General features: G+C 38.8%; 3 protein-coding genes across 4 annotated transcripts; 1 reads left to right on the top strand and 2 right to left on the bottom strand.

Moving 5' to 3' along the window:
* Window positions 1-65: 65 nt before the first annotated feature.
* Window positions 66-5,747, bottom strand: LOC113669210 (hatching enzyme 1.2). Its single transcript, XM_027185212.2, has 8 exons — window positions 5,543-5,747; window positions 3,434-3,598; window positions 2,721-2,838; window positions 2,221-2,402; window positions 1,885-2,115; window positions 1,285-1,444; window positions 999-1,101; window positions 66-242 (listed from the first exon to the last, which is right to left on the bottom strand). Exons 1-8 carry the CDS (start codon window positions 5,610-5,612, stop codon window positions 141-143), a joined length of 1,131 nt encoding a protein of 376 aa, XP_027041013.2. The 5' UTR covers window positions 5,613-5,747; the 3' UTR covers window positions 66-140.
* Window positions 5,748-8,776: 3,029 nt separating this feature from the next.
* Window positions 8,777-10,435, bottom strand: LOC113669207 (uncharacterized). 2 transcript variants are annotated; one of them, XM_089183647.1, is made up of 2 exons: window positions 10,004-10,435; window positions 8,777-9,132 (listed from the first exon to the last, which is right to left on the bottom strand). In XM_089183647.1, exons 1-2 carry the CDS (start codon window positions 10,252-10,254, stop codon window positions 8,940-8,942), a joined length of 444 nt encoding a protein of 147 aa, XP_089039773.1. In that variant the 5' UTR covers window positions 10,255-10,435; the 3' UTR covers window positions 8,777-8,939. The 2 variants fall into 2 exon arrangements, with proteins under 2 accessions (XP_089039773.1, XP_089039772.1); XM_089183646.1 differs by having other exon boundaries at window positions 8,777-9,135; window positions 10,004-10,344.
* Window positions 10,436-16,871: 6,436 nt separating this feature from the next.
* On the top strand, window positions 16,872-18,698 carry LOC113669240 (uncharacterized). Its single transcript, XM_027185239.2, has 2 exons — window positions 16,872-17,233; window positions 18,384-18,698. Exons 1-2 carry the CDS (start codon window positions 17,007-17,009, stop codon window positions 18,457-18,459), a joined length of 303 nt encoding a protein of 100 aa, XP_027041040.2. The 5' UTR covers window positions 16,872-17,006; the 3' UTR covers window positions 18,460-18,698.
* Window positions 18,699-18,782: the final 84 nt, after the last annotated feature.

Raw genomic sequence — 18,782 nt, forward strand, 5'->3', positions numbered from 1 at the left:
TGCATAACTTCGTTGACGACTTCCGCTCAGACTTAGATCACTCGGATGATCAGACTACACGATGATTTGTTACTTCTGAGCTTAAACCATTTCATACAACAATTGAAAATTATCTCGACTTAAATTATCACATTATCAAACTAAGAAGAAGGTTCCAATATCTTGGTGTCAGAACCTCCACCAAACCAGCAGAAACACGGAAAAGAAACATTCACACGCCTCTTTCTGTTTTGAACTTGGATCTGAGAAACAAATAAAACCACAAGGGTTGTTGGATCACAACAGAGCTGAGGAAAATGAAACCATTCTGGCGCAAGGAGACAGAGAATCGCCGAGGTGGGTTTGGAAACAGAGCGGATGGGAACGACCCGCTTTCATTTCAATCCTCCTTCCTTCATCTTCCCCTCTCCCTCCTCTGCCCAGCCGTAACCACAGCCTCCAGTAACGGTACCACGCCTCATCCTACTTAAGCTACCAAATAGCCTGACTCCAGCAATTACCTTAGGGCAGCTTGGCTTTCAATAAAGATTACACTCTGAAAATTACTGAAATTGCAATAAGCCGCTAAGAGAAGTTCTTCCCATGGACCGTAATTTTCTTTCCATTTGCCTTATTCTAGTTGACCACCTCTTCAAAAGAATAAAGGGGGTAAGGCGCCCACAGTTTAATTTAAACTCGATAACCACCACCTTTAAAAAAAGGATCGATCTAAACTACTTCAAAACTACTCGTTCAGTTTTGATGAGTCTTTTCTGCAATTTTCGTTTTCATCGAAAAATGAGAATTAGTAACTTTACTTGTTTCCCCCCACTCCTACCGGACCATCAGTCCATTGAAACTACTCGCCATCTCGGTCTCTTCTGGGGTATCCTCTCAAGCTGCCTCCAAGTTTATATGATTAGACCAAAAAGGTTATAAATCTGTACTCAACTCCATCTTGCGCGTTTAAGGTTACTCATCTATACTAGACTCCAGACTCCCGCATTTCAAATTATCACCTTGTCTAGGTACCATGCTCCTCCGTATCCTCTGTCGGTAAGTCTGACTGTCAGTTTGATCAGTTTTCCAAGGTTTGGCGAAATAACGTTAAATCTGTCCACACTAAAAACAGGAAAAAAATTATGAGGCTACAGTTCAATTCTGTATCTCTCCCCCTCTCTACCAAAGATTTTGACGCTTTTATGTCCTCCGGTGAGTGGTGATAACTAAAGACATTACAGTGCCCCTTTAATAACCTCTCATAATGGTTGTCAGGCTGACCTTAGCATTGAACTTGATTCTCACCTTCTCATCTCAAAGGCGCTCTTTTTACCCGCTAATTCTTCCTCGCCTGAATGCTGCAATTGGCCGACAGTGTTCCGCCCAAACAGCTCTATAAACACTTGGCCATCCGTTCCCGCCAAATATTTGTCTCCTGTGTACACGGTTACTTCATAGTTGACCACTGTGAATTAGAGAACACACATTTTTTGATGCAGTGAGTAAATGATTTGAATATGTTGGTGGCTGTATTTTTAAAGACGTGGTTTTCCTGCGGTGATAATGATATGACCCTGATTAAGGAGGTCAAACGAGAAGAAAAAGCAAGAGTGATTTTTCAGTCGAATGATCGTGAATTGAATCTTGATGATCAGCTTTTCCATTTCAAATAGATTTCGATAGTAACTGTTTATTCGGTCATTATCAGTCGTTCTACTAGGAAGGTCGGTTACGGTGGTAAAAAAGCATCATAACATCAGAATATTTAAGCATAGACGTATTTGAAAAGGAAAAAATAGTGACTGGAAGGTGAATATGATTTAATTTGGCGCACGATGATCTTGTTGTGAATTTCAAAATACACTTGGACTCTGGATGCGTTGCGTGCCTATGTTATTGCAGTACCTTGTCTGAGTGCCTCGGGACAGTTATAGAGCAGGTTAATTTGCAAGATATCCACAGCAGATAAAGAGTTGACGTTACCAAGAGGCATGTTTGGATCTGATAGGGCCTGGATGGTGTCCTTGTTGTTTTTACTAAACTCCTTGTTGGAGTAGTGCATGATGGACTGAAAGTCGTATGGTTGACCCAAAGTTGTGACTCCTCGCTTGCGGATTTCAAACTGCTTGTAGTGATCTGGAGTGTATGAAAGAGAAATCGTCTTGTCAATGCGACTACCAAGCTCTTTTAAGAGTTGATCAAGAAAGAAAAGAAAAAGTAGTATTGCGTAAGACTGCTCACCTCTCTTGATGTTATCCCATAATATCTTGACAAACTTATCTCGATCTGGTCTGGTATGCTCGTGGAAAAATCCCAAGGCGTGCATCAGCTCGTGAGTCACATGACCTCTGTTCTTACAGCCGCTTCCCAGCGACAAAAGCTGTTTCCCGCCTTTTTTGCCGATGTACGACTCACAGACATTACTGGAGTGAATAGCAACAGAATATTTTTTACATCACAGAGTAATATTCTCCAATGAAAACGTTGGCAGGTTTTTACATTTTAATTGCTCAAATTTGCGCGAGTGCATCGAACAGTCGAGAAAGATGGAAAATCAGACTGCATTTTCGCGCAGGAGTTTAGCCCGCAAATCAACAACAACAGCTATAAAATTATTAAGGTACATTACTGATTACATGAACAGGGAACCAATTGCAAGGAAAGGGAAAACTACAAGTAAAAAATATTATACAGAGTGGTGAATAACAAAGCATTGTCTAAAATTTGCCCCTACTCCTTACTTGCTGTCTTCGTAGAATTCGATGTAATCCTTTTCATCTTTTCGTTCAACGAATCTGATGCAAGTGTGCTTAGCGATAACACTCGCTGCCTCTTTGATAGTTTCCTCATCGCTATAATCTAAAAATTTAAAAGACTTTTCAGTTTGCATTGAAATATAGAAAGTTTTTATCTCCTGTTGATCCGAAGAGTTTCCTCAAACTCTGCCTGCTATTGAAAACTATGAGTTGAAGAACAGACACATCGTAGCCAGAGGCTGAGAGAAAGAGTCATTTATGGTAGTGAAAGGAGTCTTGATGCCAGTTACTCGAGGGAAGGAGGCAAACAAAAGGAATGATAATATCAACAATAAAACATTAAAAAGAGTTTAAAAAGGCTATATTTAGTTGAAGCGTTACTTAGAAGAAAATTGACTTCAAATCAGTCGGATGGTAACAGATCAGAAACCAAATCATTCCTTTCGTCTTTCTTATGACACATCCTGAGGTAGAAAATGCCAAAGATGCCATGTCTTTTACTGAAGGTTTTTGAAATTTGTATATCATTCCATGCATTCGACACACAAAGAATGAGTAGATTTTCGGTGACAGGCAAACAGAGGTGAAAGTTTGGGCTTAAGAGAGGGGCATACCACTACCCCCCGCCCCGCCCACTCCACGGGAAAGATCCAAAGGCTAGGGGAAATTCGTTAGCCGAGGAGGAGCTTTGTACTTACCAAGTCCTGAGAACCAGCCCCCTAACTTAACAGTGTAAGGAATGAAGACATTTGTGACCTCCCTATTGTTATCATAAGTGGCTGACCACAATTGTCCACGATAAAGTACGGCTTCCCGTTTATCCTGATAAATATTTCCTTCTGCATGGTTTTTCCGTTCTGAAACTGAAAGAACTGAGACAATTAAGCTCATTATAGGGAGACAAGTCATTATTTTTCGCCTGAGGGAGGGGGAGGGGGAGGGGGAAGGGGAGATCACATGGTTTTCAGGGGAAATAGTGAGGGGAAAGCAGTCGTCGCCAACGGCTGCATTTTGAGTCCTTGTTATCCGTAAACCCTGAATTTGTCGAACTTGACCGAAATCGTTTTGCAAAATGTTAGTGACCCTCATCTTTCATGATCATTCGCACTATCGTGAAATATTCCTTGCCCGTGTCTTGATATCTTTTGTTTTTAACAATAGAATTTCAAGCTTTCACATAGTCTGATTTTCACTTATTAATATTTGCGTAGTCACCAAACAGATGAGAGGTAAAAACACTAGCCTAATGCCAGTCACGAAAGCAACGCTTCACTTTTCCCCATAAAAATTCGCCGATTCCTCATGTCAGTAACGATATAAGTCACATATGTGTAAATCAGTATGTGTACACCCCTGAACGTTGAAAATATATCAAGTCGAAGGAACAGTTTTGGTATCGGTCCGCATTTTTGTCAACAAAATGAACACATATCGGTTAAAAAGATGAAACGTACGGACACGTGCAAAGCTGTCGATTGTCACGGTTTCTCAAATAGTGACATCTCATTTACATCTACATCTACTTTTAATAAGTTGGTAAATTCTGCACAGACATCACATCAACCGACTCAAAGCGAGAAGAATATATTGTGATCCAGAAACGGGCAAGGAATATTCCACAATAGTGCAAATAATCGTGAAAGATGATCGCGGAAAAGCGATTGCGTGACGCTCGGTAAGTGGTAAGGTGACACGTTATCACGCACTAGACGAAAAAAACGGTATAAATTCTCAGTCTGCATTTTGTATCCAGTCTGTAGTCTGCACTTTGTACCTAGTCTGCATTTTTAACCCGATCTGCAGTCTGCAGTCTACATTTTGTACTGACCGGATTAGATAATATTGGAGCTCCAAAAAAAATTTTAGTGAGACTATCTTGGCCGCTATGATTGATGTGTGGACTGTGTGTGGAAGAGCTCCCGAGGAAAAGCACAATGATAGAGCAATGATTACATTATACCAACTGAAGACGAACGCAAATGCGCGGCTTACCAATATGGCTGTCTTTGGTGCTCTTCCGCGTGATCACAGCGTGTGTTGAAATGAACCCGCTACGGATCCTTTAGGTGAGAACATTTTGGCTTCTCGACTCAAGTTGCACTTTTAGAAGTTCGGAATTGTGATTTGAGGTTATTATTTTATTATTATTTTTATTACTTTTAATATTATCTTATTATTTTTATTTGTTACTTTTTATTATTATTATTTATTATTTTTATTATTATTAAACCATACAAAAATTTTATTTCTTTCCACGTGAGTTTCTGAACTTCATCGAAATTAATTTTGACGTTCACTAAGTATAAGTGGGGAGGGGTAGCATGCGAGACTACTTCCGTTCACGGTTTACAATGCAACTTCCGTCTGCGGTCGACAACTTCCGTCAAAATATGCTTCACCACAATACCTCATTCATTGCTTTCAGCATGATTGACCTAAAAACAATACATTGCCTTTGGGACAACGGCTTTGTTTTGAATAGAATGGGGTTATAAGGAAAGCTTTAGACTCTGGCAATTTTTCTGCCTGAGCTGCTTCAATGCTTTTGTTGGGTCAGCTCGAAAACAAAACATTTCAAAAAATTCAAATAGTTTCGTACTTCGTCACGAATCGTCAACCCTATCTCCACTTTTGATTTAAATCACAATCAGTACCATTCCGGCTCAAATTGCCGAAAGTTTAGGAAGCGACGAACACTAAAGAAGTTTGGGAGACTGGGAGACTGATTTGGAAATGTTCATTTTGGACATGAGTTTTCCTTCATATCATCCAATGTCCAATTTGTTTGACAACAAGTGCTCACTTACCTGAATAACATGATACGTTTATCACCCAAGCAAATACAAAGAGCAACGTGAAACCTCTTATTTTGAACATCGTCCTTTTGCAATAAAATTTTCAATCACCTATGGGGTCAAACAGCCGTTAGAAACTACTGGAATGGCTCTAAGCCGTAGTCACTCCTCGGCCCGTGGTTTTTTCTTTGACTGAAATTCAGCGACCGTTACAACTGAAGTTTTTTTTTTGTTCCAAAACAATCAACTGCTAATTATGATTTGCAAAGCGTCCTTTGTTCTAGCGGTTTCCGAAAGCGTCCTTTGATATTAACGGTAATCTGATGCAAATGAGGAGCGATAGATATCAGGGATATTTGTACTCGTGCCTCAAAGTCACGCGTGCTTTGTATTCAATTTTGAAATGAGTGATTGGCAGTTACACCCCACAAGTGATAACGGCAATTTTCACAAGAGCCGCTTTTTTCTAAGTTTGACCACAGGCGGCCCAAGCTCCAGCTGTGAGATGATCATCTTGCGCAATAACAGTCATGGCGGAATTATAAGAGTTTGTATGGGAATATTTACGACCGCTCTAAGGAATAAAAAAGTACGTCAAATTCTCAATAAAAATACTTCACCTTACTTCCACAGTGTATCACTTGTTATCTGACCGCTTACTTTGATGAACAGAGCCCATTTAAGCGAGTTGTTCATTTCGAGGTTTTCAACGTACATAAGAAAAGGGCTTTTTTTTTTGAGAATTTGACGTATTTTTTTATTCCTTAGAGCGGTCGTAAATATTCCCATACAAACTCTTATAATTCCGCCATGACTGTTATTGCGCAAGATGATCATCTCACAGCTGGAGCTTGGGCCGCCTGTGGTTTGACGGGAAAACGCAGTAAAGAAGATTAAATAGGGCGAGAAATTTTTACACGCTGATCCACAAAAGCCAAGATTATTCTCAATATTTTGATATATTCAAAAAAATGATACCCCTAAACAACTTACAAGCTCGTCCTGAAGGTGAGACCGACATCTTCTCCACGAGGCGTAGAACAAAAATTTCGTGATGATGGTTTATGCTTATTCTCTGTCCTACGCTCGTCCCAGAACGAACGATATCTTTCTCTGTTCAAAGGCCGAACCAGAAATTTGTATTTTCATGTTATCACTCTACTTACTTAAAGTTCTGTTGATCTCAGAGGTATGCAAGAAGCGTGTCACATGTGAAGCTAGCAACGACCTTCCGACTCAACAAAAAATGTCTGAAGCGTAGCCAATGCTCTACTGGTGGTGGAGCTTCAGAGGGCGAAATAAAAAATATCTGGGACTGAATTATATCTTTCTCTAGGGGAATATCTCTTTCCACTCTAGAGAAATCAATTTTTGGTAATATTTTTAAAATGTTCCCATCACCTTTTCATAATCTCCACTGAAGGAACGTTTCGTCTATTTTACCCTTTAATGCCCAAGATTTCATAAGTAATTCTCCTTACTGTCTGCCATACAGTTCTTATGATGCTAGTTCTGAGAATTTGGTACTGGATCAACTAGAAAATCCTCAAACTTATATTTTTCTTTATTCTCATCACCTGTCTGTTTGATATTGTATTTATATTGTAAGGAGAAATTCTGTCTTGGTCACTCATGGGAGTTAAAGGGTTAAGAGACGCAATGGCCTCATAGTCAGTGCACTGGATTCCAGGGGGAGAGGTTCGGATTGGAGACTTGAACTGGTTAATGTGTTATGTTTTGGACAAAACACTTTATTCTCACAGTACTTCCCTCTACCCTGGAGTATAATTAAATGGGTACGGTCATGGGTACTGTTAGGAAAGCCTGATGAAATGCTGGAGGGGAGGGGTAACCTTGCGATGAACAAGCATCCCATCCAGGGGGGGAGTTGTAATACTTCTTGTCGCTTCATGCTAAGGAAACCGAGATAAACACCGGCTGGGTGGGCACTAGGCTCGAGTACAGACTTTGCCTTTATCTTGTTGCGATCACGAAGGTGTCCCCCGAATGCAAGATTCACTTATTAATGAAAGAACAGTAATATTTGTCTCCCATAAATTTGCTTCTAAAAAGGGAGAGCCTAGCCGGATCTGCGCTACCTCAGGAGTTTATGGCACGGCACAAAGACTTTGCTCGCATATGTTTGCGGTAACCTTGTCTCAGTAACCTTCAGTTTTGCAATTTGGATCAATAATGAAAAAATGATCATCAGGTGAGGCCATTCTTGTGGGGAAAACGCTCGTAAAACATAAATTGGACTATAGAACCAGTCGGAACTGCTTGCTAAAATTGTTCATGTCTTGTATTGGACTTGTGCTGATTGTATTCCTCCAGTTTTCCTGCCCTGTGCCTTGCTGAAAACTGCTATTATTAATCCTTGAATTTTCGAGAATCAAGTTCGAGGATTATCACAAGAGATTCTTAGCCTAACTTTTTTCTTCCTCAACTTGCTTGAAAACCTATTTAAGACTAGTTCGTCACATAGCTGTCCTTTTCTTTGGGATCAACTTGCGCATGCGTGCATTGCAACATTCGTCCTTTTCAGTATAAGCAACGTGTACGTCCAATTGTAACGCCAGAGTAACTACGAGGCCCACTCACTCGCGCTCATTAGAAAGATTTAGAACGGTGTTTGTGCGAAACGTAACACGTTTTTCCCCATTTTTTGCCCCTTTTTTTGTACGATTCTCACGCCAGAACCGCTACGAGGCACACTCACTCGTGCTCATTATAGAGATTTAGCACCGCGTTTACACGAAGCATAAACGACAAGATTGACCACGTGACCACGATTTTCCCCATTTTTTGCCATTTTTCCTGTGTACTGATTGGGCTTTGCCATTTCTTTTGAAAGTACCAAGCTATTTCGCATTTGTTCTATACGTAAGATTTTCACTCTATCTTTCATGTAAACGTGATGCTAAACCTCTCCTCAAAACCTCTCCACCAGGCTAGTGTTGTGAATGGCAGGTAATTTAGTGTTAAGAACTGAGTTGAAAATGTAAATTAGCCACCGTAAAGGGTAAAAAAGCTGACGTTTCGAGCGTTAGCCCTTCGTCAGAGCCATCATTGTGATAGATAGTGCTGTGAATGCACTCGCTCAAGCGCATAGCTTATCCTCGTGTCGCATGAGGTCTAATATTAGGAATTGTACAATTCTGAGTTCAGTATGTGAACGACGTTTCTGCCGTGATGCAGTTGTGGCACTACAAACTCCGCACTTAAAAAGACGCGTATTGAATAACATGCTACTGAATGTGTTTTATTACCAGATGAGTCAGTTGATTAGATCACAAAATTTAACGTATTACAACTTTTTGCTTACACATTTAGAGTGTGAATCAAAGATCAATGGCAAAGATTCTCGTGGCCTCGATTTCTAACAGACTAATTCAGTGGGTAAGTCCCTTTACTTCTTCCCAAACGGGAGGCGGGGCTTTGGCAATCTTGGAATCCGGAATCTTGGTTTTGGGATTCTCGGGATCCGGATCCTTGGTTTTGGAATTCTTGGAAGCGGGATTCTTGGCTTCGGGATCCGGAATCTTGGTTTCGGGACTCTTATTCTGCGAAAAAATGGTTTTGGATCTTCTTGGACATCATTGCTTCTGAAAGAAGACATGAGAAGGAAGTTATAACTACATTTACTTCAGTTTGGGCAATATATGGAGTAAGCAGCTGATTTATTTCCAAAAATAAACTAAATTAGAAATATTACCTTTTTTCGGAAAAATTCTGATGCGACATTTGGTTGGGAAGAAGGGGCAGGTCATTTTTAAGACCTGGATCCAGAAGGAGGTCATTTCCATATCGCACCATGCTCTTTCCCGTTTTCATCAATTACCAGCACATTTTAAAGAGGATATTTTGGCAAGTGCCAGGGTTCTTATGTTTTGCACTAGCAAATTTGATTACGCCTAAGTACTGATCGAAGTGTAAATGAATGAGAAATCCCCTGAAATACCACAACCCCAACCGCCCATGACCTCAATTCATTTAGAATGACGATATCTGCAACCCGTGGAGTTCATAGATTTCATTATAAATACGGATAATTTATCAAGTGCCCTTTCTTTCCTCGCAGATCTTCATTAACTTTGGCCCCAAAACCATAAGTGGATAAACACCGGTTTCAAGCAAAATAAGTAACTAACGATCATCGTCCAAACTTAGAAATGCCTTCATTCCGATAACACAGATTGCATGGTGGATTAAATTTTCGATCCAAACTCGAATGCAAATGAAACTGATTTTTTGATTAGCTTTTCTCAAACATTTTACAGCTATCTTAGTTGTGTACATTTACTTAAACGAAGAATCGTTTAATTAATTTTTAACCCAAATTATCTTTTTCCCTTTAGCCAGAGCATTCCTTGTTGGTGGGTTGGGGTTGGCGTCTGATACCTTTAAATGAAAGCCAACGCAGTGATACAAATTAAAAATGTCCGCGTTTGTGATGGCAGAAAAGACACTCACCCATTTGCATCCTCTTCACTCTCTTCATCTTCATCATTGTCAACTTCATCTTCGTCGAAATGATTGTAATCGCTCAGATCATCTTCAAATCCTTCATCTGCATTGGCGTCGACTGCATCCTTCACTGCACCATAATCGTCGGATTGCTGGGTTTCATAGGCAGCTTTTTCTAGGGGTTCATACGATACAACAACTTGCAAAGATACAGCTGCGCAGAATGCCACAAGGGCGGAAAGAACGAACTTGTTCATTCCGGTCCTGTTCTTGCTTGGTTACCAAACAACTTAGCAGCTCCTTTGTAGAAGCAGTGCTGCTCTGATGATTTTTTTCGTTGTAAAGGAACATTTATATTGGCGGGAATCAGGAAAAACGTGCAAATAACTTCAAAATATTGTTCCAGTAATTGATTATACCGGCCTATTTAGTCAACACAAACTTTTTTGGGTTCTACTTGCTCCTCAAGAAGACTTTACGTTTTTCCGTATTTACATAAAACTTCTAGCAGATGCGTTATTTTAAGATTTCTGTTGTACTACTCGAGATCCTTTGTATTTCTTTTATTAATCTATCAACTCAGAGGAATGTATTTTCCTGAGAAAAATTACATATTTTGTTCAAGTTACAAGAACGAAAATTTGCATCGCTGTTTCATTGATGTGCCACGTTTTCGTTTTCGTTCTTTTCGATGCAATTTTTTTTTACTTTTTTTGCTTTTAGTGAGCTTTTTCTTTGGTATTTCTTGTGTCGTGGGCAATTGAGCCTATATTACGTAATTGAAGGGAGAGATTCACATCGAAATCAAAATTGGCTATACCGGAAAAAGTATATTTTGTTGCTGTTTTTCTTGATGTTGAGAGACTTTGATTGTTGCGTAAATGTAACGAGGTTACCAATAAAGCTGACGCACAAAAGTAGACAATAACTAATGTAATACTCAGAGCTACGTTTTTAAACAAATGAAGGGGTGCACCATTTACATTGTTGCATTTATACTAAATAAATACTTTGTCTATGTTCTTTTTAATGTTGGAACACTTCGATTGACGTGCATAGTTGAGGATATCACAGCTAATGTCATGGCACGACATTTGACGTTCAATTCCCCGATATTGCAAGGTTTTTTTTTTATTCATTAAGGTATGTAGCCTAGCTGATTCTTTTAGACTACTGTAAGGTTTTTTGAACCTAATCGTGCGCAACATTCATAAGAAACTCCAATCATTCACACCCAACTAATAAAATACTGCACATCAAATATCCAATGGCAAGGTTTATTTAAACACATGAAAAGAGATTATGCGCGCTTAGCGAGATTGCAATCAACACTGCGGCTTTGCTGCTTTCATCTCAGATCTAACTATATGGGGAGCACAAAAAAAAAAAGCCTCTTAAAAGAAATTTACAGAAGGAGCAACGGTTCATGGGCCACATGCCCTGAGCCAGGTTGGTGTGTAAAGACCTAAGCCAAGAGATTATGACCTCATGCCTGAGCTCAATACTCAGCAGGGCGAAGGAGGGAAGTGTACTACAGTATATTTATTGAGTATTGTGCTGCAGATTTATTTCTCACGGAGTTATTTAAGTTTCCTTGTGGAGAAATCAATTATTTATTATGACGCTGATGATATCGGACAAGAAGGCAATGTTACGAAATAAAACTCGCAGTTTTGATTATGTCTTATATCAGTTTGGCATTCAATTTTCCTTTTTATTTACCAATTAAAGAGGAAACTAACGCAAATATTTGTTTGGCCAACGTCATCAACAGGTTGCCAATATCATTTTGAGATCTTTTGCCAAGGTATTTTTAGCCGTGTTTCTCTGTAACAACTAGAGGTGGTCCAGAGTAAGGATAAATTTTGAGTTTTCTTTAATGTTCGTGTTCGAGCAGAAAGCTGCTTTTCCTTTTTTTCTATTAAAGAGAAAACTTATGCTAATATTAGTCTTTTCGTCAGTTTGCCAAAGAAAACTTGTAGAAAACATTATTTTTCTTAGAACTCGTTGAGGTAGTAATTCCGCAGACATTTGCTGACCCTTATCAAGGCTTGGCGTGAAACAGAGTTTACTTTTTTGGTGTTGTAGGGGTGTCTCCCGAATGCAAGACTCACTATTTAATAAAAAAAACAGCAATGTTTGCCTTTTAAGTGAGCTTTTCTTTAGTATTTCCTGTGTCGTAAACAATCGAGCCTGTTATGACGTAATTGAAGAGTGAGATTTACATCGAAACCAAAATTGGCTATACCAGAAAAAACATATTTTGTTGCTGTTGTCCTTGATGTTGTAAGACTCTTTGTGTGCTGATGTAATAAGGTTACATATGAAGCTGATGCTAAAAAATTGACAATAATTAATTTAGAACTCAATGCTACGTTTTTAGACAAATGAGCCGTACATTGCTTCATTTGACACTGTTTCATGTACTTAATAAATACTTTGTCTATGTTTTTGTATTATTTTATTTGTCTATGTTGGACACTTCGATTGATGTGCATAGCTGATGATTTCACATGTAATGTCATGGCACGACATTTGACGCTTATTTGCCGATATTAGGTTTTTATTATTATTATTATTATTATTATTATTATTATCATCATCAATATTATTATTATTCATCAAGGTGTGTACCCATAGTTAGCGGGGGTGTCTAGCTAATTATTTTAGACTACTGTTAGGTTCAGTTTTTCAGATCTGATCGTGCACAACATTCATAAGGTGAGGTGGCTCTTAGAACTCGTTGAGGTAGTAATTCCGCAGGCATTTGCTGACCCTTATTAAGGCTTGGCGAGAAACAGAGTTTGCTTTTTTCTTGTTGCAGGAGTGTCTCCCGAATGCAAGATTCACTATTAATGAAAAAACAGCAATATTTGTCTCCTGCAGTATTGCTTCTGAAAAGGGAGAGCCTAGCCGGATGTGCCACATTTTCATTTTTGTTCTTTTTGTTGCAATTTTTTTTACACTTTTTACTTTTAAGTGAGCTTTTTCTTTAGTATTTCCTGGCTATACCACAAAAAATATATTTTTTTAGCTGTTCTTGATGTTGGAAGACTCTTGGTGTGCTAATGTAATGAGGTTACATATGTAACTGACGCTAAAAAATTGACAATAATTAATTTAGAACTCAGTTCTACGTTTTTAGACAAATGAGCCGTGTATTGCTTCATTTGACACTGTTTCATGTACTTAATAAATACTTTGTCTATGTGTTTATTGATGTTGGACACTTCGAGCCTCTTAAAAGACATTTACAGAAGGAGCAACGGTTCCCAGGCCACATGTCCTGCGCCAGGTTGGTGCGTAAAGACCTTTGCCAAGAGATTATAACCTCTTGCCTTTGCTCAATACTCAGCAGGGCGAAGGAGGGAAGTGTACTACAATATATTTATTTATTTACGAAATAAAAATCGCAGTTTTGATTACGTCTTATATTAGCTTGGCTTCAAGTTTTCCTTTTTATTTACCAATTTAAGGGGAAACTAAAGCAAATATTTGTTTGGCCAACGTCATCATCAGGTTGCCAAAACAAACCCGAGGAAATCATTTTGAGATGTTTGCGAGGGTATTTTTAGCCGTGTTTCTTTGTAACTATTAGAGGTGATCCAGAATAAGGATAAATTTTGAGTTTTCATCAACTTTCGGGCCCAAGCAGGAAGCTATTTTCCCTTTTTTTCTATCAAAGAAAAAACTTACGCCAATACTTTTTGTCAGGTTGCCGAAAAAAAAAACTTATGGAAAACATCCTTCTTCCTAGAGCCTTTTTTTTAGCTTGTTGATGCATGTCTTTATTTTGTATACCACGTGTGCTTAAGATCCTCAAATCATGACACGTAAAAACGCAATATCCTATCTACCTCGTTTTTCGTTTATATTTGCTTCTGTTTGTGACAAACATTCTTGGTTTCAAAAACGATCATTGGATGGTTGAGGTAATAGCTAGTTAAACAGTGGTTGAGTATTTGGACGATAGTAAAGGTGGTATGGTTCTAAAAAAAAACTATGGTGCTGCAACGGTGAGAGAGTATAGCAGGGTAATTTAGTATTAATAACTGAGTAGATAACGTAAATAGGCCACCGTAAAGAGTTTAAAAGCTAACGTTTTGAGCGAATGACGAAGGGGTAACGCTCGAAACGCCAGCTGTAAAACATTTTACGGTGGCCAATTTACGTTATTAACTCAGTTGTTAATTCTAAATTACCGGCTAATAGCGGTGATAGCTTTGTAGAAATCGAGGAAGTCGATAGTTTTAGAGTGGTTGAGGTAATAGTTTAAAACAGTGGAAGTGATATATGTACAGTGGTCGAGGTATTAGACCGTTTCAGCTTGTTTCACAGATTTAAAAGCTCCAAAAGCAACAATATCATGTATTTTCTAAATTCGTCTTTTGTCTCGGGTTTTGTGAGAGACAAACATTCTACGAGCTAAAATATCAACAGTGAAACATGAAAATTTTGCTATATATGAGAAAATTTTGTCCTCTTTCTAACGTGACCATAACAGCAACATGTTTTTTATCTGTATCTCTGCTTTATCCTTTCCATATTGGCTGAATTTTTAAATGCCTTATGCTAAATCTTAAATAAAATCAAGTTTTAAAGATATCAAGAGTAAAACACAATATCTGACATCAGGAAAAGCCGATAAAATTTATTTTGGCTTTTTAATGTTTTTCAAGTATTATCGTCTGCTTAATACCACAAAGTCATGGCGCGCAAACGCAAATTTACTCTTTTCAAGGAACTTAATATGTTTTTAGACAGACATTCAAATCAAAATTTCCACTTATGACCGTTAAAGAAGTAGGCGAATATAATTGCACCCAAATAAAGATTCTTCAGTCATGACTCATTATCATCTATTGTATTAACCCGGGCCCCTTACCTCCCACGAGTGACCAGGAGAGAATTTCGCCTTTTAATTTCAATACAATATCAAGCATAGAAGTGATGCGAATAAAGAAAAATATCAATTAGGGGATTATTGGTTGATCTAATATCAAATTTTCAAATTGACGTCATTAGAATTGTATGTCAGAGGGTAAAGAGAATTACCAATGAGGTCGTGGAAGTGAAAGGATTAAAGATGGGGTATATCCATTGCATGAGTACAGCCTGAAGAGTCTCATATACGAATTTTGTTGAAGAAAATACGAAATCAAACTCATATAGAGACCACGAGGACCAAGAAAACGTCTTTTGGAATAACGCTGAAACTGGCCAAAACACTAATATACATCTACAACTTAACTTTTGTCCAACTACAGAAAACTTTTTAAGTGACCGTGAGAAACTTTTAGCGATACTTTTAATATCAGTAACTTCCCGCTGGAATTTTCCTCGAAAGAAAAACGTGGCCTTGGTTAGGATGTAAAATAATATCGATTTAAGTTAGGAAGTCCTTCAAAAAGAAATTTGTTCTTCTAATGCACGCAGAAGCCATTCAAGCAAGAAGTTTAAGGTGGAATATTCGTAACGCAGGCTGGGTAATCAAACAATTCCCTATCACGACAAAAGCGCACTGAAACGAATGAAAAAAAAAATGCTTTATCGCTCACAAAACCATAAAGTAGAATTGTTGAAGAGCTCCACGTTCACGACACCTTTTACCAACTGATAAAAAAAAGAGAGGTTGCGAGAGAATGATGTGGATGTTGAAGTTGCTACAGCCAAGGCTGCTCGCATTCTGCGGTAGCTATTCTTGATGACGCCCTGTCTTTCAAACTGCACATTGCAGATGTTTGCAATTCTTGCTTCTATCATCACAGGAAAATTTCAGGGACTAGAAAGTATTTAACTCGTGACGCCACTGAAATAGTTATCCACGCTTTTGTCACCTCGATTATTGTGACTCTCTGTAACATGGCCTTCCTTGGTTTCTTTCTCCTAAGTTACAGGCTGTTCAAAATTCTGAAATCTAAAGCTCCTCCAAGACAACCTGGCTCTGACGCCCGAGAGATCGCTTTTTGCCCATCAGAAGGTTCACACGTGCGCAGACGTTTGACCACTCGAGTGTGGTCTAGATCCTCAGAGCACGGGGGCTTTTCCCGAACAACATGGCCGAGTGTAGGCGTGTATCCTTAATGTTGCACGTAGGTTTAATGCCTTATCCTTCCCCTGAAGGTAAGGAAGCAGTCTACATGGAGGGGAGGATGCCGCAGTCAAAATATGTTCCTCATTGTTCTTAATTTGCGCGATATTATCACTGTATAAAAGGCAAACGAATGCCGCGTTTGAAGTGCATCTCTCGAACTCTAACAGCCATGCTAAGAATCTTTGCGGCTTTTCCCTATATTTTCCAACGGTCGCCTGCTCTGCGGAAGTTAAAATATTGGATGAAAGAGCGTCGTTTCTGACATCAATGGAATTGTCCTTTAGAATTTGTAAGGTGATTGCTAATAAATGTTTCCTTCAAAATTATTAGGGTAAATCTGGAACTACATGTATGTGTCCACAGTTCTTACTCAAATCAATTACATTATTAGTATCATTACCTCGGGTAAACAATACGATTTCAGACAACCAGTCTCTATTTCACTGGGAGCTCACGCGAATCAATATCAGCTGATAGAAACGCTGATAAAAATTACAGGAAAATGAACAAGACAATACTATGGTATTGTGACAGTGACATGATCTTTCAGTTTTGTAACTCTTCCAGCTCAATAAAGAAAAGTTGGGAAATACATAACAGTACCGGACTTTAGCAAGTAACGCACGCACTAGTGATTAGTTCTAATTTCGAATCGGAACACTTTAACGGTTTTTCTATTTATTAATCTTTTTCGTGGCGACGACTTATTAGTCAATACCAATATATTTGATCGACCTGAGAAGCTGGCGCATAAACTATAATTGGAGAAACAATATTTTTAAGTGTTAAGCGTTTTTCCAGAGTGACGCTTACATAAAAAGATCCCTTCCCAAGGAAAAACTATCAGTGTAACTTGACCACCTTTCAAAGTTATCTGTCCCTTACTAAAGGACCAACTAAGACAAGGTCACCACTATGAACAAGTTGGTTCTCTTCGCCATGGTAGCATGGTCCACAGTTCTATTTCAGCAAACTGTCGTTTCGGAAACATTTGGGAAAGAGGAAGCGAGAGATTTTGGGGCCGAGAAAGAAGTATCAGCCAATGCAGTTACAGATGAAGGATGGGGTCTTGATTATCTGAACGATGACTATGACTTCGACGAAGACGAAGAAGAAGAAGAGGAGGAAAATTTTCCGGAAAGGTAACAGCTTCTCTATCCTTTCGCAAAGTAAACAATTTAGTCTTATTTCACTATACCTACATTTTTCAGTCATTCATTAAAAATGTCTTCTTCTTCCTCGGGAATCCGTGATGAGTTTGCTTCAGTTAGCAATGCGAACAAATAATCATGCTGTGTTTGTAAAGGCGTAATACAACAACTAATATCCCTTTCATGGCCCACGAAAAATTCAAGACATTGGAGAAAGGGAAGAAAAAAACCCAAAGAAAAAGCACTAACTAGCTTGGTGGAGAAATTTACTTTTGTTGACTAAATGTTTGCAGACTGCGGCCGCGTTTCACTCAGTAAATTAAAATAGAAGAACTGAGTTCAAAATCACGATGACGGTTAGAGCGATATATTGATTGAATTTCTGAGACAAAAATAAATATTTTACAATCGTGTATATTGGTAACAGTTGTCACGTCTATAAAGCTTGCATTACTAATTTATGCATGTAGCAGTAGTTGGGTGTAAGGATTTTTCGCGCTCCATGCTCATGTAAACTGCTTCCCCCATTCCATCCACCCCAGCTAAATAGGCTATTGTATGTTGCGTTTTCAAATTCATCCGGCGTGGGACGAACGGAGCCCTAAAAACGCGGATGTCGTCAAAAACTGTGTAACCGCGTGGGGTCTGTGTCGAGAACGCCGTGTCCGTAGCCGGGAAAGGTAAGTTAAGACAACGGGTTTCAACGGCGCGACTAACCACTGATAAAAAATATTGTGGCGAGCTTTTTCCGCTCCAAAGTAGCAGGAAATTAATATTATTACAAAGTGATTACCACGGCCACCAATAAAAAATTGGCTCTATACATGTACTAGTATGTCAACCCTTCACCCTTATGAGTGACTAGCATCTAATTTCTCCTAACGATATCAACCCTGAATCACACATTTAAGTCCTGAGATTAAAGCAAATGATCACAAATGAAAGAAGGTATTGATTTTTTTAACATATTCTCCTTGTCAGCAGCTTTAGGAAACGTAAGGAGAATAGTTTTGAGACCATGCGTACTGATCTTAGGTTTAAAGGGTTACAGAACTATGACCAACTGCTGATTGATGTTATTCTGTGACTGATATTCATGAATCTTTTGTTCAAACTGAAAAATTATGTCGTTTGCCAACAGCTTTGTGCAGGAAGACCCAAAACCATTCTGGGGTCGCAAAGAAAGAGTGGGATTGCATAAGGTTCGGAGAAATTGAGTCGGAGAATGCCGCGTATAAGGACCTCGATTTCAAGAATCCCACACACAGGAATCCCAAGGATCACAATCATGAGAACAGTAACATATTAATTTCTTAAAGAAATAGAAGTGAAAATATGTTAATCTGCTGATCTGAAGTGTTTCAGTCTCCGCTTTAAAATGATGTGTACTGAAAGTTAATTACTCGCTCGTTGTCTCAGCCGAACGTTTTAATAAAGCACGCTTTACTTCACGTCATCAGAATGACTGGTTACTCTCACTTTTGCTTAAGATATTACTTTTTGAAATCCCGTAATAAGGATATCTCAGTGTTTCTGCTTA

Source organism: Pocillopora damicornis, chromosome 10 (assembly GCF_964200805.1).
Source record: "Pocillopora damicornis chromosome 10, jaPocDami1.2, whole genome shotgun sequence".
Taxonomy (NCBI): Eukaryota; Metazoa; Cnidaria; class Anthozoa; order Scleractinia; family Pocilloporidae; genus Pocillopora; species Pocillopora damicornis.